Source organism: Ips typographus, linkage group LG9 (assembly GCF_016097725.1).
Source record: "Ips typographus isolate SLU linkage group LG9, UJ_Ityp_2.0, whole genome shotgun sequence".
In the NCBI taxonomy this organism is placed as follows: Eukaryota; Metazoa; Arthropoda; class Insecta; order Coleoptera; family Curculionidae; genus Ips; species Ips typographus.
The window spans coordinates 267,236-290,970 of record NC_138430.1 but is presented as its reverse complement, the minus strand read 5'-3'; the positions used below and the strand labels follow the sequence as shown (position 1 = coordinate 290,970).

The 23,735-nt window shown below is 34.8% G+C and overlaps 1 protein-coding gene across 1 annotated transcript; it reads left to right on the top strand.

Moving 5' to 3' along the window:
* Positions 1–6,321: 6,321 nt before the first annotated feature.
* LOC145733643 (uncharacterized) lies at positions 6,322–9,337 on the top strand. The gene is made up of 3 exons (XM_081986562.1): positions 6,322–8,102; positions 8,523–8,774; positions 8,888–9,337. Exons 1-3 carry the CDS (start codon positions 7,902–7,904, stop codon positions 9,335–9,337), a joined length of 903 nt encoding a protein of 300 aa, XP_081842688.1. The 5' UTR covers positions 6,322–7,901.
* The last annotated feature ends 14,398 nt before the right edge of the window (positions 9,338–23,735 follow it).

Here is a 23,735-nt window from a genome sequence, read left to right as displayed (position 1 = left end):
AATAAAATGCATCCCTATAAACTGATACCAACTCAGGAGCTCCTGGAAGACGATTTTGATAGGCGACTCTATTTTTGTGAACAAATGATGGCAATGCTTGATAACAATGTGATGCAGTTAGAACATGTTCTTTTTTCTGATGAGTGCACGTTTACACTTCACGGTCATGCTAATCGTCAAAATTGCCGCTATTGGTCTGCACAAAATCCTCACTGGATGAGGGTAGAACATACACAATATCCCGAAAAGGTTAATGTTTGGGCAGGAATTGTTGGAGATCATATCATAGGTCCCTTTTTCATTGATGGCAATTTAAATGGAGATAATTATTTAGCACTGCTCCAAAATGATGTCGTGCCGACTTTGACAAACTTATATTCTGATCCAGCAAACCCACAAGTTCCTGCGAATATGATATGGTTTCAGCAAGATGGAGCACCGCCCCATTATCAAATAAATGTCCGGCAGTACCTTAACCAAATATTTCCAAATCGGTGGATAGGGAGGCGAGGATCGATGGAATGGCCAGCACGATCCCCTGATCTGACGTCATTAGACTTCTTCTTATGGGGATATGTCAAAAGTATTGTATACCAAATTAAACCCCTCGACTTAGCTGACTTAAGAAGACGAATAACGCATGCGATTAGATCGGTCACACCTGAGATGTTGAGTAACGTTAGAAGAAATTTCTACACAAGATTAGGATGTTGCCAAGACGTTCGCGGCGAGCATTTTGAACATCTCCTACATTGACATTTATGTTTTTGTTTGTTTTTACAATATTAAGAAATAAACGGTATTACTTTTTAGTTTTTCAGTGTATTGCAGCGAATTTCTATAATCAAATAATTTTCTATTTTCCATGTTAATTGTTGCAATAAATCCGAAAACACTTAATATTTCCGAAACAGTTGAAGATAGGTATAGGACATTGTACATGAAATATGTCTAGAATTTTCTGAGGAATCCAAAAATTAAATAATATACAGGGTGTTGCATTTAAAATAAGAAAGTTGATATTGGCCACTGTGGCATGACACACCCTGTATAAAACGTTTTTTTTGAAAAAAAAGCGCAACTAAAGATACAAATCGACGTGTCCGAGCGTTTTTCCCAAAACGCCACCGTTTATTTATTAACGAATTTATTCCATTTGGCTGGTACACACTGTATAATACAAACACTTTTTTGCTTTTAAATCGTCGATTTTTGGTTGCTAAGTTCTGTTGCTTCACACGCTATGTACTTATCTTTGAAATGTTTTAATCAGTTGTAAACATATAAATTGAAATGTTTTAATCAGTTGTAAACATATAAATAGAGTGCAATGTTAATTACATTTCCCATTCGTTCTAGTAACATGGCTTTGTTACATCCAACTTTTTTAATTCTCACTGCAATAATCAACAATGTCCTATACGTGTATCAACCTGAAAAGAATCCTGATGTATACGTGTGTTTCGATAAGATGAATGACAGCTGGCCTGATAGATGGGTGAAGATGAGCAAAAATGACTTAATTGTGTCAGCAACAGTGCCACTTAACGCCACCAACTATAAGCTGAGGCTTTGGTACCCAAATCGAACACACGGCGATAGCGGCTGGCGAAACCTGACACAACTAGTTGCGACAAGTGATTGTGGTGGTGGTGAAGCGTGTTTGTGGATTGATATATTTTGGTGCACCATAACAATTACCTTATCTCTATTGTTATTGGCGGCTGCAGTTTCTGTACAACATATGCGAGGTAGAAAATAAAACGAATGTGTGTTTTTATACTTTTTTGGTTCTTTATTTTTCCACACAAAAACTCTCTTTCTCTTACAGCAGCAACATTGTTTTTTTCCTTACAGAAAAACGCTCTTATAACTATTGAACATTATTTTTTATTTTATAGTGTCCCCATGGAAGGGTATTGTAACAGTCATTCAATAAAAACCTTTTATCGTCACATGAATTTAATGCTAACTTAATTTCATTACAACTAAATATATTATGCTTAATTGATTGGATAGTTCTTTGTTTAACAATTTAATTTTCACCAAATTTTAAACATTTTACATAGTCATCAAAAGTGATTTTATTTTTTACAATTTGATATTTAATACCTTTTAATTTTTTAACACATTTTGTATTGTCAATTTTATATGAATACATTTTAGATCGTAAACCTACGAAATGAGTAATAATTCGTCCAGCAGTTTCATCTTTCATAAGACCTAAAACTTTCTTGTTAGCTTGAGGAATCCCATAGATGTTGTCTTTTGGGTAATCGCTAGTATCGAAATATTGCAAATCAGTTTTGATGATTTCCGCATAGGCGTTATCACATGTAATTTCATATATAAAACTGTCAGTGTCGATATACATTAATTTAAGATTATTCTGAGGCACTTTGTAAAGCATGTAGCTATAATGAAAATCATACATGATGGTTTTGGAAAGATCTAATATGGTCATACCTACATAAAGTGGTTTGTTAAAAACAAGTTTAGTTTTTTTCATCTCAATAGCCACTAAATTTTCAGTAAATTTTACAACACTATCAAAATTTGGACTGGAAATCAGATTTTTAGCTCCATACCTGCCATACCAGCGGTTAACTAATTTGACAATCCTGTGTTTTCTAATATTTTCCATTGTTTTACCAAAAACTGCGTTATTCATCAGTTTGAAAAGATTTTTTGCGAAACCAGTTGTGGCTTCGGTTCGTAATTTGGTGCTACTCTAAGATTGCACAAACGTACATCACAGAATACCTCAAGGCATCGCCAAAAATAGATATAACATTTGGACCTGCATTTAATAAAGCTGCCGATAAATGGACTTTAGGAAAGTCAGATCTCAGTTTTAAAGATAATGGTGATATAATAATAAACGGTACACGATTTAAAGGAACTAGGGGGCTTTACAATTTGTTGTTTTACAAAGATCCAAGTGATTTTGCAACCAGCGACCATGAGAATTATAAAAAAATTGTAAATCTGACTAATTTATACAGAACAGACTTTATACCTGCTGTGAAAATAAAGGGGAGTTCATCTGCTAAATATAAGAATCTTGTTCGTAATTATCTATTACCTGCTCCCACACCTCAGAAAAAAGGTGGTGAAGTGAAAATGATTTATAATACAAATCCAGTTGACTATGTATGGTGGAATGATGTCAATGAACTAGTTGACCGATTACGACTGTTATATGCATCGAAAGGGGCCGGCAATACTTCCCATGATAATGAAATCGCATCAATAATTGAGGAACTTAAAGAAGCAAATATTATTTATTAGGTCTCAGTATGAAAATGAGTCTTGATAAGTTCGGACGTCACTCCAGAAAACAAGCTGCAACAAGTTACTCCAAATCAGTGTTACCCCATACACCTGAAGGAGATATTGATGCAGAAAATTTGAGAATTTGTAATTTAAAACCACCTATAGACGAAAATGATGCAACTACTAAGGAATATATAGATAATTTATTGTTAATTATAAAAGATACAAAAGTAGAAATGAGTAAGGAATATATAAATAATTTAATTGCAATTTATATAGATAAGAATATAATATTAAGAGGTATAAAAAATGATGTTGATAAGGCGCATGATCTACTTAGGCAACAGGAAACTATCTTAAAAGATCTTCAAAAACAGTACAAGCTCTGGTGCTATAGAAATGAAACCTGTGTAGTTCTCCCAGATATCCCCCGGTGATGTCTAAAGAAAAAATTCAGCTTATTAACGAGTTACATAAACCCATTCGAAAAAAGTTTCCTAGACGACGTACTATTATTAAGGGTTTGAATGATCTGTGGCAAGCTGACCTTGCTCAAATGGATATGCATGTTAGAGAAAATAAACAATTCAAATATTTCCTTGTTGTCATTGATTGTTTCTCAAAGTACGTTTGGACTGAACCTTTGAAGACAAAATCGGGTGAAGAAGTAACTGCCGCATTTGCTAAGATACTACAACGTGCTAAGACTGGACCGAAAAATCTTCATACGGATCATGGAAAAGAATTCTATAACCACAGGTTTCAAAATCTCATGCAAAAATGGAATATTAATCATTATAGTACCTTCAGTCACACCAAGGCCGCTATAGCGGAACGCTGTATCAGAACGCTTAAGGAAACTCTTTATACATTTTTTAGTTTAAACGGAAGTCAGAAATGGATTGGTATATTAGCAGACATTGTTAAAAACTACAATGAAACCATACACTCAACTACAAAAATGAAGCCCGTTGATGTTAATAAGAAAAATGAAAAAAAATTGTTGTCTACAGCATATAATAATATTAAAATGGTTGATTTAACAAACAAATTTAAGGTGGGCGACTTAGTACGTATTAGCAAAGCAAAACATGTTTTTGAGAAAGGATTTTTACCTAATTGGACTACTGAACTCTTTAAAATTAGTCAGATTAAACTTACAAATCCTGTAAGCTATTTATTGGAAGATCAGCAGGGTAGACCCATAAAAGGGGCTTTTTACCGTCAAGAATTACAAAAAACCCAACAACAGGAGGTGTTCTTGGTTGAAAAAATATTGCGAAAGAAGGGTCAAAAGGTGTTTGTAAAGTGGCTTGGTTTCGACAAATCTCACAATAGTTGGATAGATATTAGTAATAAATTATAATTTTCAAATGCTTAAAAAATCTGATCAATTAAGTTTAAGCATCTTTGAGAATCCAACAAAATTGAAAAAAATGACTGCCTCCTATGACAATAGTTGTATATTAGTAATAAATCATAATGCACATGCGTTAAACTAATAAAATAACACACACACAGCTTATCACTCTAAAATTAGTAGTGCTTCAATTTTCATTAAAGCAACATGTGTAGTGAAGCATTAGATCAGGATGTTACTGAGCTTTTAAATATGTATGAGAAAGCTACGCATAAAAACATTGCATTTAATGGGGGCAGTCAACCAGAACAACAGTGTTATCTGCTGAACACCACTTTTGCATGCCCCAGTAGCGGATTTGACATTTGTATTGGTCTTAATATGTCAATGGATTTTCAACCAACTATAAGGATTCCAGTGGCAAAGGGTACATTTTGTTTTACCGAAAGTGAGTGGAAACACCTCATTATCAATCTTCAGTGGTTTCAAAACAATTACTTTAAGAATAAAAATGACGTCAGCATGCAAGTTTCATCCTGCAACGGCTTAATTACGACACACCTAATGAATGATAACACTAAAGTTCTTGCGTTAACCAATCAGGACGCCACATTGTACTTAACGGAAAGTAATGTATGCGATTTGTGCATTATTGATTGGTTTTTTATAGACACTAAAATTAGTGAGTTAAAATATTGGATTTTGCCAAATATTATTATAATTTTGTAAATGTATTTCACGACTATATAACTGTTCATCATGTTTCTGTAGATAAAATTGAAGCTCTTGTACGCGTGTTTTGTAATATTAATTCTCATGTAGAAACATATTGTATAAGGGAGTGTTTAGCTAATAACAAAAAACAGCTTATACAAGATTTGCAAAACAATAAAAAACCATGAAAACGTGATTGAAGTATTTCACTGGAACCCTAACCTATGACAAATAAACCAGTTTTAAATTAATTGTATATCACTTTCTTAATCATATTACTCCCAACTTCCTTGCAGTAATGAAGTGCTTAATTGTGTTGTTGGTTTTAGTTAGCAGTTGTTGTTGTGATGCTAATTTTAGTGTTACAGATTATTTAACTAAATATGGTTATCTTAATATTTCAAGTGCAAATGAAAACGCTCAAACAGATCTAACGGATGCCTTAATGGCATTTCAAGAGTACTACAGCTTAAATGTAAATGGAATTCTTGATGATCAAACATTAGAATTTATGAAAAAAGCTAGATGTGGTGTGAGTGACAATGCATTTTCACTTCAGGGAAAATGGGGTAAACAGAAATTAGTTTGGCATATTGCTCACCCTACCACTCCGTTACCACATGCAAAACTAGTGCAACTAGCCTCGCAAGCTTTTAGTGTGTGGAGCAATGTTACTAATTTAGAATTTATAAGAGACATTAGAGACCCGGATTTGATAATTTCATTTGTTAGCTATAACCATTCTAACCAGGTTAGATGCTTAAAGAAAAACTGCCCTTATAATTTTGATGGGGTAGGTGGTGTATTAGGCCATGCGTTTGGACCAAATGGACGCAATGGAAGTACTTGTCTCGAGATTCACTTAGATTCTTCTGAAAAATCTCTCTATCTAGGTACAGATAAAGCACCTTCAAATGAGCACAGCTTCATAGATGTTTTAACGCATGAGATTGGTCATGCGCTCGGACTAGGACATTCAGCTGTTCCCAAAGCCATCATGTATGCATACTACAACGATAATTCACGCTTACACTCGGACGATATTTTGGCTATTCAAAGTTTATATGGATTTAAAACTACTACTACTACTACTACTACTACTACTACTATTGAGCCATCTCGCACCGTCTATAAACCTGCTCTGACTAGTACCATGCACACACCCTATACACAGCCGCTCTTACCGTACAAGCCTGAAATTAAGCCGCAACTTGACTTATGTGATGTAAATCCAAGTGATTTGTTTTTCTTAATAATGCATTACAACTTATATATCCTACAATCAGATCAAATATGGATTATGGATTTACAGTTGAAGAAAATGTCTAAAAAGAGTATTTCTATCTACTCTATATTTCCTTTTTTACCTAAAATAGAAAAAATTACGGCTGCCTATCAAAGACCTAATGATGAATTAGTTTTAATTGTAAATAAGGAAATCTATGTTATAAACGATAAAAATTTTAAGCTAAGTAGAAAACTTGATTTATCAGATCTACAGATTCCCTTTGAAAACGATTTGATTGGGGCAATCAACACCTATAGCGGGAAAACCATATATTTTTTTAGCGATAATTATTACTGTATAATCAATGAATGTTCCTTCACTGTAGAATACTATGGGTATATTTCGAAAGACTTTAACGGAATTCCTCCAGCTATAAATGGAGCTTTCCGTTATACCAATGGGTTGTTGTATTTTTTCCAAAATCAGCGCTATTTTGAATATGATGAATTTTCAAATGCTTTAAAAAAATCTGATCAATTAAGTTTAAGCATCTTTGACATTCCCTGTCCAAATTTGTCTTTGTATGAACAACTTAAAATACTACTTACTCATATAACAAAGGTTGTAAATAAATAAAAAAACATTGTATAAAGTACATAATTAGCAGGTTTATTACAGCCACCACAAAGCACACCTATTTCATGTAATCTAACTACATGATTACAATGCTCACAAAAATAAAAATCCATTATTTCAAAACATCGTAGGGAATTGAGAAAGTCCACCTGCCCCTTCGCCTCCTCCTCCTCGTTTTCGTGTGGCGCGAGTAACAGCTCTTCAAACAGAAGGGGTGGTATTGGCAATAACAATTCTTTAAAACAACAGCAATTTTCTGCATCCAAAACGGTTTTACTCGACACCTGGACGCCTATTCTTGAAAGCAAGAGAAGGGAGTGGTCCCTGGGACTTCCCAGGGAGCATTTCCTCACTTCGTCTCCCCTACATATAATCAACATATTCTTGAATCATTGCCGAAGATGGGGAGTATCAGGGAGGGAACAAAATCAAGAAGCAATGTTGCCGACTCGTTCAACCAATAGAATGGCACCAAATTCCGACAGAAGACAGAACCCATGACAAACATATGACATATAACCCTAGTTTTGGTTTTGCTTTCGTTTTCTTCTGTGTTTGAAGTTTGAAAGTTTGAATCACGGTTTGAATTTTGAATGCTCAAAACTGTGAGAGAAAACTGTGAATTAGTAAGTTTGTTTGGTGATGCTGTAAATTAGTAAGTACCTACCAAACATTCCGGATTCAGAAATGGATGCTAAATTGAGACAGTTAAGTGCTAAGCAAAAAGAAGTTTTGGTTAATTTTATATATGCTCGCCCGGATATGTACAAGGGAAAGCTAACAGCCACATACACAAATGCAATCAGCATTGTATTATGGCAAGAAGTAACTTGCATTTTAAATGCAATTCCAGGGGGGGCTATTAAAGACTGGCGGCAATGGAGAAAGGTAGGTATTTTTGCTCAATAAATCTCTAGTTACTTTTTGCTATATTAAAGCCCAATTGTTGGAGCAAAGCTTAAACCGGCCACATAAGATAAGCATTGCTGTCATGTTATGTTCATATAAAACAAAATCCAATGGTGACAAGAATGCTCTTCTTATGAGGTGTAGCAAAGAGTTCAGTGTAACTTAAAGTTTTAGGCCCGGTTTACCTAACTTCATAGTCATAATTATAAACTTAATTTTTGTCCTTAACAACCCATAGAAAACAGGTAAAATACAAAAATTAAATATATGATTATGAAGTTGGGTAATCCCGGCCTAAGCTGTATTTGAACAACTGGACCTGGCTACATAACTTGAAAACTAAAAACCACACTTTAGCATTTGTTGGTCAGTTTTAATTTTTAACCTATTTTTTAATAGACATGGACTGACATAAAAAAGAATGTTAAAACTAAAATAAGCAAAGAAAAGAAATACAGCCAAGGAACAGGGGGAGGTCCTCCACTACCCCCACCTCTCATGGAGGATACAGATAAAAGTACCTATGAGAAAATATTTGAAATAATAACTCCAGTCGCTATACAAGGAGATCAAGATGTGCCAGAACCCAAAATTATTTTTGATGACAGTATTATTGAAAACCCTATTCTCACAGAACAGACTCTGAGCAATGTAAGTGTGTTGTTTGATTACAATTTTTAAGTATTTTAAATAATTTATCACAAGTGTAACAACGCTATAGTGTCCAATTGAAATAATCAACTATGATATTTTCGCAATTTTAGGAAATTCTAGAAATTATCACAATACAAGAAGGTAATGAGGGTCAAGATGTGATAACAATAAATAACAAAGTTACGTCAAAGCCAAAGGATAATAGACAGTCTGATGAATCTTGCTTGCATGATCAAGGAAGTACATCTGCAGCAACACCTAGTACTTCCAACAAGAATGGCAAAGGTCACACGAGAACCAAGTACACAAAGTCAGCAAGATTAACTGATTCAATAAAAAATAATAAAAAGTTCTTGGATTTAAGCCAGAATAGCATTTCTTGTACAAGCAGTTACAGGAAGAGCAAATTAGAATTGATCCAAAAACATTATGAAACTAAAGGAAGTTATTACAAATCAAAACTTGAAGCACTGCAAAAAAAGGATCAATATTATGAAAAAAAAATTGAAATATTGAGTAACATTTCTAATGCACTAAATAAAATTGCTGCAGCAAAATAGATATATTTTAGATTGATTGCTGTGCTAAGACAGTTTGCTGTGAAAACTTATGGTGATCTCTATAAGAAAATACATATTTTTTAACCTTTGTTTTTTAGTTCATTTGTTTTGTTAGAATTTATAATTCGTTTATACATACCTAGGGAGAGTTTCTAAGTTTGACTAAGTAGGCAGTGTGTTAATATATTATATCTATTATTGAAATAAAATATTTCATAATAAATTTTGTAGTATTCTTTTTATTTTATATACATACAATGGTGTAAATAAAAACAATTAGCAAGCTACTGATTAAAATGATTGGCAATAATGTTTTGCTGTAAGGTCCTTGCAGCTGTCAAATCAGGATTCATTATGTTTGGTATGTTTTCAAGAACATTTGGAGTGTTATACATGCCATAATCAGGGTCTTCAACATGAGGTTCCTGTACGTCTGGAATATTTCTTTCCAGACACAAATTATGCAGGACACAACAGGCATTTACAATTTTTGCAGCAGTTGTTGGGTGGTAATGTAAACTTCGATACTTTAACAAACATCTAAATCTGTTTTTTAACACACCATTACATCGTTCAATAATTGATCTTATTGAACATAGTCTTTCATTAAATCTTTGTTCACCATTATTTTGCGGATTTAAAAGGGGAGTCAGTAACCATGGCCGAGTAGGATACCCTAAATAATTTATTTAAATTGTAAATATATTTTATGTACACAGGTTGTTAGAAAATTATGGTGATAAAATGAAACTGGTAACAGAAAATTTAGATTTTTCTTAATCAATATGTGTCCTAATAGTTATCTTTATTAAAATACACAGGGTGTCAAAAATAAAATGTATTGTCATATTATGCTTTTGAATTATTATTATTACCTTTTTTTATTACTAGCTCTTACTGCTAGTAATAAAAAAGCTGATAAGGACATTTTATTTTTAATACCCTGTAACAATTTTTTGATATTCAATATTCCATTGTATTTTGACACGATTATTTTCTAACACCCTGTATAATAAATATAAGACAATTTTTTTTTGGTACTTTGGAAGTACTACCATTCCTCTGGTATTTCACTAAGCCTCACCTGAATCGCCAAGAAAAAAAAATACATTTGCAGGATCCCTCCTGTATAACTCTTCCATTAAAGTGGATACTGCACTCTCTCTCCAAATGTGGGAATCATGAGTGGAACCTGGGAATCTTGACACCACATTTAATATTTTCAAATTATTATCACAAATCTAAAAAGACAATGTATATATTTATAAATGGTTTAAGTATCTTGAACATGTCTATAACTTACCAGTTGTACATTCAAGGAATGATAGTTTTTCCTGTTTACATATATATGTTCCGGAACATTTGGGTCATTGACTGGTGGAGACACAATGCTAACATGGGTACAGTCAATGCATCCAATTATCCCTGGAAATTGGTATATTTCATAAAATCTAAAAATATATAAAATACATAGGATAAACTAAAATAGGTGTAGTTATAATAAATAGTAATATATCACCCAAATTTACCTAGTTCGAATGGTTTCCATCTGCTCAATATTTTGTGGAAATCTTATTACTGAATTTAAAATATCTGGTTGATTCAAGGCATTTGTGACCTCTTTGATAGCACGGCTGATTGAAGCCTGACTAATAGCTACAAAACTATTTGAACCAGTTATTTCTTGGTAGCTACCCGAAGCATAAAATCTTAAGCTAGCAAGTACCTAAAATGCAAAGTAGAGTTTAATTTTTTCATGACCACAAAATAAAATAAACTTGTTTTTTGCTTACATACTTTGGTCTGTATGGATAAAGCTGAAGACCTTGTGGGATGAATTAAAAATGGAGTAACCATGTCAATAATGGTTTCACAAAGGGATTTATCCACTCTAAATAGCTGCACAAATTTTCGATCGGATAATGCAAAGGCATTTCTTTGAGACAAAACGTCTCTCCCAATGGCTAATTCTTCTTCAGCTTCTTGAATATCCTCATTGATAATTTCATTCCACACCAGTAAATTCAAATCGTCCATTTTAGTTTTGGATTTTGGACACACTAAGTATGAATACACAGGAACACACAATCACAAAATTCGTTGTCTTCCCATTCTCAATTTATAATTTTAGGTTTAGCTTAGGTTGTTAGGAGGTTTGTCATTTCTCTCCGTGACTATTAGGAGAACTTTTAAGTTCTCTTGGGAGTAGGTCCCTCGCCCAATTTGTTTTCAAGAATACCACATTCTTATTTTTAAGAGAACTCCGCCCACTTCTCTCGCAAAGTTCTCCTCCCTGACATTCAAGAATAGGCGTCCTGATCCATTTCAAACACCGTCATTTTTTTTTTCTCTGTCTAAACTAAAATAGAATTTTTACTGTAACCTCATCACAAATGCATAATCACTTGCGTGGGTGATGCAGTTCATGCGTGGGTAATGCAGTTCATATGTAAAATCTTGGCTTTCTCGCGAGTCAAGTAAATTAATAATATAAACATTTGCATAGGAATGACTTCATATATTTTATTCCTTTATCACATGCATTGGAAATGTGGTAAGCGAGGCGGAAATGTGGTAGACCACCCCCTCCCCCAAATGCATATAAAACCAGTCAACAAGAGTTGAAAACATTAGTCTACGCACAAACGTACCTATCTACCTTAAACAAAACAATCATGAACCTAACCAAAATTAACGAATCCGGCAGTTTGGTTGAAAAACCTCTACTAAAGTTTCAACAACTTGAATTAAACCAATTGTATCCCTTGCACAACCTAAAAGTGGTCAATTCAAAATTTGGTGATGTGGTTCGGGCCGAGTTGTCTGACAGCGTGGTGTTTTTGCCTAGTCGGATGACGACACCCATTAAAGACAGTTTGGCGGAGTTTATACCGCTGAAATATGGCCTAAAATTTTTAGGTATGAAAGTGGTTAGTGGTTTATCACCAACACCAATTGTGGAAATAACGGAAATTTGTAAGTATAATTAAAATATATTTAGGTGTAATACTAATCATGCTTTAATCATTTCAGAAAGATCGAAGATGTCAGATTGTACTCGAGCTGCAGCGGAAATCAGCGTACACACCCTTGAGTTATTCCGAAAAGCCTACGCCATATTGGTACTGGTACCTAGACAGACGAATTGACCAGCTTGCGACGGAATTCCAGGCTGCAAATCTTAACCTTCACATCAATTCTGAGATCATAACCGCTTATGCTAAGATGTTTCCGACTACAAATCTCACAGCCGATTACGTGTACAAAGTGTTGTCAACTTACTATACTATCTTTAAGGGAGTTGACGCCGGTCCAGTTACTTGGATGATTGAACAGTCCGCAGCGTCTAATGTGTCGGCAGCTCTAGCTGTTGCTGAAATGATCAGGAAAAACCAGTGCGAGAGGTACCGGGATCGATACCCGACTATGGCAATTTCATTTCGATGCTTCGATATGGAATTGTGTTTTGGGGTAATGCCAGCAACTTGGAGCAACCTTTTGTTATCCAAAAGAAAGCGTTGAGAATAATTTTAAATCTGGCATTTAAACAATCATGTAGGGGGGTTTTTCGACAGAACGGGTTTTTGACTGTTCCAGCCATATATGTGCTCGAGTGCCTAATGTTCCTCAAGAAGCATCCTAGATGTTTTTCTTTATCAGCCATCACACATGAACATGGTACTCGCAATAAATACCGCTTGTACAATTGTCCTAAACATCGATTAACATTGACTGAAACCAACTGCATGTACTCAATGATAAGCATATACAATAAACTGCCTGCAAGGATAAAGGAGATTAACTCGATTCAGGCTTTCAAAAACTCTTTAAAGAAGTACCTATGTGATGTTGAACCGTATTCACTGCAGGAGTTTCTGGACTCTGATGGAAAATAATTTAGAAAATAAAAAATAATAATAAAAATGAAAGAGGTACTTTCGGTCTAGCAGTGCACGCTTATGCTGTCTGTCTTGTGTTAATTTTATATGTATTTGTTTTCATTATTCTGCATCTATCTAAGTTTATTTTAAGTAATAATTGTACTGTAAATGTTCTTTGTGTCAGTTTTGACGTTTTGACGCAACCATTTGACGTATTTCAACACATTTCTGTTAACTTATTGTTGTTGAAATAAAGGCATTTTATTTATTTATTTATTTATACATGGTTTGGTAATTATATTAGTGAGCCAGAAAATCAGATGAAAACATGGCTACTACTTTCGACTTCTCAAGCAATATTTTATACATTTCCAGAAACTGTTGGAAATAAGGGAAGTGATTCGGTCAGTTCCTTGCTTCATCACTTTGTATTCAACTATCTCAACGAAGAAGTTCAACATTTAGAAATATTTTGCGACTCGTGTGGGGGGCAAAATAAGAACTATACTGTGTTCCGACTTCTTCACTATATAGTCCACGTTGAAAAGAGGCTACAATCGATAAAACTTACTTTTCCAATAAGAGGGCATTCCTATTTGGAGTGCGACAAAGACTTTGGTTTGATTAATCAAAAGAGCCGAGCTGTAAGTACCGGAAGATTGGATTAAAGTATTCAAATCAGCTAGAGTTAAACCAATGCCCTTTGAAGTGGTTGAAGTGTAACAAAGCAATTTTAAGAACTGGACGTTCTTTTTTAACTCTTACCGAGGTAGTGGTTTAAAATTTATACCACGATAAATACAACCCAACCGAGTTAGTGGTCTTATTTATGGACCACCTATTCAAACTCATTTTGCAAGTAGAGCAGCCGCTCAATATTTAAACCACCGCTCGGCCAGGCGTTACTTTGGTATAGTAAAGCGTAAGAGTGAATATGAGATAATTTTTTGTCACTTTGCTCTCTTTGGCGCCAGTGTTTTGTTTACTTCTGCACTGTTAGCACGTGTTTCACATGGTCGACGTTGTTTATATAAAATAACGTATTTTTTCTCATTATATTTATGTCAATTCGACTTAGTACTTGGAAATAAGTAAGTATAACAAGATATTTTGTTGATTCACTTTTTTGTTTTATCGGATTTCCGTTAAAACTGGTGGTTCTTATTTTGAACCACCGCGTCAGTTGCCAAATTTAATTCAGACTATTTCAGCTGCGAGCGGAAACCGATATATCATGGAAAACGGATATCTTCCATTCCATTTAGTTGGGATGACCCGACAAGAACTAGAAGAGAGATTGAAAATTTTGATGCAGAGTCAATTCCATCAGGAGACGAGTCCATTGATGAGGATGCTAACCTTGAAGGCCAACTTGATGGAGAACAAATTCCAGATGGTGAACAAGACATTAGCATTGTTATGTCCGACGGTGAAAGTGAAAGTGATTCAGAAAACGAACCCTTATCTATTTTACAACAAAGGCTAAAAGGTAATACTGTTGAATGCGATTCTCAAGAATTTTCTCCAGATTGGGGAAAACATGTACGTTTTGATAGTCCTGCAGTGTTCAATGAGAAAACTGGTATTCCAGATCAAATCCTTTCATCAAATCCGAGCCCTATGTCACTTTTTAGTTTATTTTTTGACAAAAATCTTATTGAAAAACTGGTATTTGAGACAAACTTATATGCACAACAGGAACAAATCCAAACCGGTAAACCCTTTTCCAAAACCACATTCAACGAAATGTCCGCATTCTTAGGCATAAATTTGCTAATAGGAATCAAACGAATGCCAAGTTATAAAGACTATTGGTCCAGCTCACCAGACCTTCATGACAGCTACATAAGTTCGCTGATGAGTCAGAAAAGATTTGGGTGGCTTTTAGGACACTTCCACATTAACGACAACTCACTTATGGCTAATCGTAATTCTCCCGATATTGACCGACTTTATAAAGTTCGGCCAGTTTTAGATCATTTAGGAAAGGCCTTTGCAAAGTCTCTACTACCAAGCGAGGTTCTGGCTCTTGACGAGAGTATGATCAAATTTAAAGGTAGAAGTACTCTCAAGCAATACATGCCCAAAAAACCTATAAAGAGGTTATAAGGTGTGGATGCTTTGCGACAAATCAGGATATTGTCTAAAGTTTGATATCTATACAGGCAAGTCAAGCGTTCAAACCGCAGAAAAGGGCCTAGCTTTCAGAGTGGTAACCAATCTTACAAAGGGTTTCGAGGGAAAAAACCACAAACTTTTTTTTGACAATTATTTCACAACCGTAGAGCTTATGCACAGTTTGAAACAAAGAAACATATATTCTGTAGGTACAATAAACCCAAATAGAAAACATGTTCCTTCTTTCAAAAGTGATAAAGAGCTTCGAAGAGGCGATTTTGACTGGTACACAAGCAACAAAAACATTTTGGCTCTAAAATGAAAGGACAAAAGAGCTGTACATTTATTGTCAACTTATCACAACCCAGAAGACTGCACTGAAGTAAACCGGCGTAATAAAGATGGCAGTGTTATTACAATACAATGTCCAATGGCATTGCGAGAGTATAATAGCAATATGAACGGTGTTGATAAATTCGATCAGCTACTTTCAAATTATAAAATTAATCGTCAGAGTAATGGGTGGTGGCACCGAATATTTTTCTATTTCTTGGACGCCTCTGTTGTAAATGCCTACTGTCTTTATAAAATGTTACCACTTGATAATAAAGCTTCGGCGAAAGACTTTAGACGGAATATTATAGATGGATTAGTTGCACATACTTTGGTGTCACTTCATTCAAGAAGAAAAAATATTGGTCCTGCTATCCAAATTAAGAAGTCCAAACCCTTTGTTCCGGATGAGATACGACTATGTTCAGTTGCTCATCAACCAGTCAGAAGTTCCAGAAGACGGTGTGGATTATGCAGTTCGAAAGCCAAGCCTGTCCGTACTGACTGGCAATGCTCAACCTGTCAAGTTCCACTTTGTTTAGGTAAAGAAAAACAGTGTTTTCAAATTTTTCATAATGTTAATGGTAATTAATAAGAATAACAAATAAGCAAGACCTATTTTTTCATTAAAGAGAGTTAGTTAGAGCATCCTCGCCTAATTTACTACAGGACGACATATAATGGGATGTGGGAATCCAGCCCTGTAACAGACCCAAAATTTAAACCTACTCAAAAGTGCAGAGACGGAGAATTTGAACTGCCCGATTATTTATACAATGGTACGTAAGTTTTCTACTGATAATATTACAATGGTATAATCATAATTTATTTAAGAATTTTAGAGCTTTTACCAATAAGTCACATTAAGTGAAAAAATCTGCAAGATTTGAAAAAATTTTGTGGGCCCGAGGCGCAGAATTATTTTTCCAATATTCCACATTCAATAAATTAAAATACCTGAAGCCTCTCTGACTCGAAATTAGTTTATAGTATCATGCAGGGTAAGTTTTCTATTTAAAAACAAAAAAAAATAATAAAAAATCCTGTTTTTTAATAGATGAAGCATGCAAGTATTTTGCTGAAAACACCATTACTTGAGTGTTCACTTAATGACATGGCGCCTTCTTAGAATGTCGCGCATGGACATGGCGCGTTTTTCCATTTTTTTTTATGACGTCAAGTGAAAGAATGTTGTTTTTGTAAACCACGCTACATGCTACATTAAAATCTACCTAATAGGTGCTACTACAAATGCTGAGTCGTCATTTCTACCCTAGTTCAAAAATCTAGTTAAAATTTAAACAAGACTGTAAGGAATTAAAACCTTTAAACTGGTTTTTCTCGAAATCGATTTTTTTGACAAAGCGCCTTTTTCCCCTGTGGTCTTCATATGTAAACCTACTAACCATTTATTATAATGTCTTCGTATGTACACATGTAACTTTAAAATTTGTATTAGGCTAAACGATATATTTTTATTTTTGTTAAAAATTTAGCGAAATATTAAGCGCACGAGGCATGCAAGGTCGCACCAGGATGCACCTAGTGCATCGTATCGTCGATGAGTCACCACCACCTGCTTTACAGAAATATGAAAAACAGGCGACGAACAATAACAAACTACGTCAGCCGATCAATCGGGTATAAAATACGCCGATTTCAGCAGTATTGGATGAGTGTGAACCAATCGACAGTAGTGCGACAAGTCCTTAGCTTATGTATTCATGTAAGTACAATTAGTAAGAGAAATACCTAATAAGTTGAATTATTAACTTTTAGTGTGTTGGATTATGGCTGTATTATACGGATCCACTTATAAATGTTTGGTCAATAGACTTAAGTGTTTAATAGAAAACTCGATAGTGTTTGATTCCATCCTTAAAACTGAGATCCCGGCGCGACGTTTAACGTCGTGAGTCAGTTTAATTGATGAACCCAGAAGGGCTCATAAATTAAACGTGAAAATATGAATTGCGATGTGTGTTGTAAAGCTACAAACGCTTATAATATAATTTTTTCTTGTTATTGGGAGAAGAAAACCAAAATAATAACGACAGCGCCTTAGAAGACGAAATAGGACAAGATGTCGTAAGTGAGACGTATAGCTGTTGCACTAATAATCCAAATATTGACGTGACATTAAGAATAAAGGAAGTGAATGATTTCTATGAAGCTCCAGTTGACAAGCATGTCCAAAATATTACTGGAGTTGTTAATCAACGCGATAAGGATTGGTGGTTATGGAATCATGCTGTACGACACCATGAATCAATAGTGTTCTGTAATTTCCATTATGTTCTTGAGATAAGATCTATAAATTTAATTATGAATATTTGCATTGAATGTCATGAAGGTTTTGTTGATGAGTTTTACAAAAAAGTTGCTTATCACTACAAGGGAGTGTCTTTTTGCTAGTGCATGAACATGACTTTTTTCATATGAATTGCGATGTGTGTTGTAAAGATACAAATGCTTATAATTTAAATTTTTCTTGTTATTGGGAGAAGAAAACCAAAATAATAACGACAGCGCCTTAGAAGACGAAATAAGAGAAGATGTCGTAAGTGAGACGTATAGCTGTTACACTTATAATCCAAATATTGACGTGACATTAAGAATAAAGGAAGTGAATGATTTCTATGAAGCTCCAGTTGACAAGCATGTCCAAAATATTACTGGAGTTGTTAATCAACGCGATAAGGATTGGTGGTTATGGAATCGTGCTGTACGACACCATGAATCAATAGTGTTTTGTAATTTCCATTATGTTCTTGAGATAAGATCTATAAATTTAATTATGAATATTTGCATTGAATGTCATGAAGGTTTTGTTGATGAGTTTTACAAAAAAGTTGCTTATCACTACAAGGGAGTGTCTTTTTTGCTAGTGCATGAACATGACTTTTTTCATATGAATTGCGATGTGTGTTGTAAAGATACAAATGCTTATAATTTAAATTTTTCTTGTTATTGGGAGAAGAAAACCAAAATAATAACGACAGCGCCTTAGAAGACGAAATAGGAGAAGATGTCGTAAGTGAGACGTATAGCTGTTGCACTTATAATCCAAATATTGACGTGACATTAAAAATAAAGGATGTGAATGATTTCTATGAAGCTCCAGTTGACAAGCGTGTCCAAAATATTACTGGAGTTGTTAATTAACGCGATAAGGATTGGTGGTTATGGAATCGTGCTGTACTACACCATGAATCAATAGTGTTTTGTAATTTCCATTATGTTCTTGAGATAAGATCTATAAATTTAAGTATCAATATTTGCATTGAATGCCATGAAGGTTTTGTTGATGAGTTTTACAAAAAAGTTGCTTATCACTACAAGGGAGTGTCTTTTTTGTTAGTGCATGAACATGACTTTTTCCGTATGATTTGCGATGTGTGTTGTAAAGCTACAAACGCTTATAATTTAAATTTTTCTTGTAATTGGGGCAACAATATACATAAACGTTTAGAAATGATAAAATTATGGGGAGCACGAGAAGAATAAATGTGTTTTTTATACTTTTGGTTCTTTATTTTCCACAAAACCTTTTATCGTCACATGAATTTAACGCTAATGTGTCTCTGAAATATTTGATAAATATAGTGTATAAACATATAAATAGTGCGATGTTAATTACATTTCCCATTCGTTCTAGTAACATGGCTCTGTTACATCCAACTTTTTTAATTCTCACTGCAATAATCAACAATGTTCTATACGTGTATCAACCTAAAAAGAATCCTGATGTATACGTGTGTTTCGAAAATTGATAGTAAAAGAAGTAATAAAACTAAAGACCAAAGCAGTAATCTAAAATTCGCTTGTAAATAATCATTAGAACTTATAGAACATTATATTGATAAATTAAATGATAAATTTGATTCGATTTGCCACCTTACTGGTCACGATGACGTCAAAAGGTTTAGACGCGAATTATTCGACGGTGTTTCATATGCCATCAAATGGCTTTTTGGAATTCCTGATGCCGATGATGCAATATTTTACACAGAAACCATTAAAGCCGTAGCTCAACAAAATCACGACATGCAGTTATTGATGAAACAACAAGCTCACGTAATGTCTGACGCCATTAGTGATTATAATAAAACTGCATCTACTCTCCAATTAACGAACAAAGACTTAATGAAAATTGTCGTGGAACGCACTCTCTCCGAGGTCACCACGTCCTAGAGACAGAAAATCCCGGCAATCTGATTGGCCCGATACGCGGCGGTGCGGCGGTAGGCAACCGAGCGATGGCGTGACATGCGGGGTTCTTAGCGAGTCAGTCGGGTTAGGAAAAATAGCGGAAAAAGAGGTGGGCAAAATAAAAAGTGGTCGTCGCCTTCTTTTTGGATTCAATAACGGTTGTAGCCGTGTATTGATATTTTTCCATTTTGCCATAGACAAGCGTGTAATTCTTGTCTGAAACTTGAACAAGTTGCAGCTTGTTCAGGGTGAGCAAAAGTTAAATTTCGTCGTTCTCGTTCCGATAGCCTTCCAAGGACGACTTTTAACCGTGTGTTTCGGAGCTGGCAATTTTCGTTGGTGTCGACAAGTTGTGATCCGGTCGGGACGTTGTTTTAAAAATAAAACCGTTTTGGTGAACAACCGCGTCGGACTCCAAAAGCAGTTTTACCTAGTAAGTTTTAGGTTAAGTTTTTATGTAAAAATCTTCTAGCCCTGTCCTGTTGGCACTTTTGTTAAGGGCGGGAGTTTAGTAGCTAAGGTTGTTGAGTTAGGTTAAGTGTTAGGTTTGACGATTTCCCAACCTTGTTTTAGTTTAAGTTAGGTTATTAGTTAGGGTAATAATTTAGTTTCTCTGATTAAACGTTTAAACTCGAAACTTGGGGGCTTATTCTTTCAATCCTTGGAGGCTTGAGGAGAATCAGAAAGCTCTGGGTATATATATTTCATTTTGTTAGTTTGTCGGTATCTAAAATTAAAAAGTTAAAAAGCAGAAAAACCGACTGGCATCCCTCTCACTTTTTTTTAATGTTGACTGGCATCCCTCTCACTTTTTTTCACTGTTTTTTAATGAAGACATGGAAATATCCGAGCCAGACGTATTAGACTGGAATGTCCTGGGGCTTGAAGATACTCTCAGGGCATCGAACCTGACGAATCCTGGGGCAACCCAGGAGGACCCGCCAGTGGCGCTACAGGGGCAAGAGCGTCAATTAAACGACAAAAATATGTTAAAGTTCAATAATTTCTCTAAAAATACTGTAAAAAGAATCAACTCCTTAACTTACAGTCAAACGGTTACTGATCATCTCAGCTTAATTAGTCAATTATGCAATGAACTAAACGAAGAATTTGATGTAATGATAGCATCAATCTTATTTTCAAAGCAAAATATTGTTACGGTCTGGGCCTACTATGCTCGATACTTCTTAACGGGCGCTCGCTTCGGGATGAAACCGATGCGCCGCAATATCTGGCCGGGCGCGTATTAAAGTAGGCCACACAGTTAGGAAGCGCTACCTGGAATATTCTTGAATGGTCAAGGCAACCCGCGAAGCGTTTCGCGGTCATTCTAGAACGTGGTTTGCGAATATAAAAGAAGCGGCGTTGACGACGGCGTAGTTAGTTAGTAGTGTAGAGTAGTAGTGAATTTGGGAGCGCGGTTAAGTTTAAATAGTGGAATAATTGTGGAATTGTAGTAGTGTTTTTAGTAGCTGTGTTAATTATTGTACGGAGTGTTTTGAAGTGTAATAAATTTATTAATTGTTGAGTTAAATTGACTTTGTGTGAACCCACGGGAAAATCGTAACAATATATTGCATCCAAACATAATTACCCCAAGGCACGCACTTAAGGTATGAGTTGACAAAATTAAAATTAGTATCAAATTTGGAATTACCTTATGATTTACACGACTTTGATAATTTTGAGTTTATAGTTTCTTCCAAACAGTTTAAAAAGCAGATTGGTCCAACACGTTAAACCATGTCTACTTCACCAGCAGTTAGTGATTGTGCAGAAGCTTTAGAAGAATTGTGCAACGTTGTTACATCACCAGAAGTGCCGATAAATAGTGAAACAGAAGCAGACTTAGAAACTGGTGAAGATGTCGTAAGTGATAGATATCGTTGCTGCGAATTTTACCCCAGTAATGAAATTTTAAAGAAAATCAAAGAAATAAATAATTTCTATGAAGCACCCGAAGATATGCGTGTACAAAATGGAACTGGAAAAATTACTGAAGCACAAGAAAATTGGTGGTTGTGGAATCGTCCAACACAACACCATACCATGTTATCATTTTGCAATTATTACTATTCAGCTATGATAGAATCAAATGGAACTATAATGATTCTTTGTGCAAAGTGTTACCGTACATTAAGTAATACGTTTTGGGAAAAAGTGGCATACAATGTTAAAGATGTAAGTTTAATGTTGGTTCACGAACATACTAAAGGCCACTTAAATTGCGATATTTGTGCTGTAGATACGTGCAATAATGATAATTCTTTAATATGTTATTGGGGAGAAATTAGTAAGCGTCGAGAAATTGTAAAGTTATGGAGCGCACGTGAAGATTAAATATTTTATAGCGATTGCGAAGACCTTTCACCACCTCAACTAACCAATTCAATGATGGCACCATGCGAGATTTCCTGTCTTCTGAATTTGCTGGAACTTCTTTGGCCCATTCAAGTGGAGCAACTTCCTTTTTACCTGATATTACAATGGTTAGAATTAACGCAAGTAATCATGCAGAACGAAAACAACTTAGCTGGCAAACGCTCATTAAAGAACTTTTTACTACCACTCCAGAAAATAAAGAAGCAAATCAAACTAGCGGGGAGCAACAAATTCAACGAATATACAATTTCATTTCCGAAGTTCGTAGATCTCTTAAAGGAGCACGACTACTTCACGACATTTTGCCAAACGTCACTAGAACCGAATCTGCAGCAATGCTTAAAGCAACAATGGGAACAAAATATAACGGTGGTTTATTCTGGTGGATCTTCCACACTGACCTTGTCCACATCCTCCGGTTTGTTCCTGGGTAAGCGGGTACTGCAAATGTTCACGCTTCAATACAAGTTGCTATGGATTTATTTAATTCTGAGTTGGTTGAAAAAAGTATAAATGATATTTATGAGTGGATAAGTAACAAAACTCCATTGTATGCAGCTTTTCATGGTAATACAGATGATTATTATTAATCTATTGAAGATTCAGTACAAGTTTTAAATGAACTTCTGCATTTTCAATATAATAATGATGAAACAAGTATTTTAAATTTTTTAACTGATTGTATTAATGTTATTGATAAAAAACTTCCAAAAGTTAATACTATACATATTTTAGGACCTCCTGGATCAGGGAAATCTTATTTTATAGATTGTTTAATTCATAATTTTTTTAACTTTAGTCAAATTGGAAACTTTAATAAGTATACTTCATTTCCATTACATGATTGTGTAAATAGACGAATTTGACTATTTAATGAACCAAATATTAAGCCAGGGGCATTAGAAACATTAAAATTATTGTTAGGTGGTGATTCGTGTCCAGCAAAAATTAAGTAAAGGGTGTCCCAGAAATATTTTCGTTTTTGGATCTGTCCTATGGCGCAATACGCATGTTTCGGAGAAAGGAGATAGTTGGCAAACGTTTGGCAACATTGTTAAGTTTCAGTTGCAATGGAGCGTTTTACGGGACCGCAACGTGCTTTTTGTGTTCGTGCGTTTTATAAAAACAATGATTCTTATGCCCTTGTGCGTCGTTTGTACAGGAATCATTTTAACATAGCAAGAATGAGAGATGTCCCAAGTGAAAATTTGATTAAATATTGTATAAGAAAGTTCGAGAACAGTGGAAACACGATGACTAGTAAACCGCTTGGACGCCCGAGGTCAGCGAGATCGAACGAAAACATTGAACGTGTACGCCAATTCGTTAACGAGGATCCCCGGCAATCATTAAGATTGCGTGCAGCGTCTTTAATTTTGCATAAGTCGACTGTTCATCGCATTATTCGCAAGGATATGCATTTCCATCCATACAAGATTGTTATCACACAAGAATTAAAACCGCAGGATCCC

Excerpts from the sequence above, each read along its gene's own strand:
- LOC145733643 (XM_081986562.1), top strand. The coding sequence starts at position 7,902 with ATGGATGCTAAATTGAGACAGTTAAGTGCTAAGCAAAAAGAAGTTTTG. Across the intron at positions 8,103-8,522 it reads ACTGGCGGCAATGGAGAAAG|ACATGGACTGACATAAAAAA; the intron begins GTAGGTATTTTT and ends ATTTTTTAATAG. Across the intron at positions 8,775-8,887 it reads CAGAACAGACTCTGAGCAAT|GAAATTCTAGAAATTATCAC; the intron begins GTAAGTGTGTTG and ends TCGCAATTTTAG.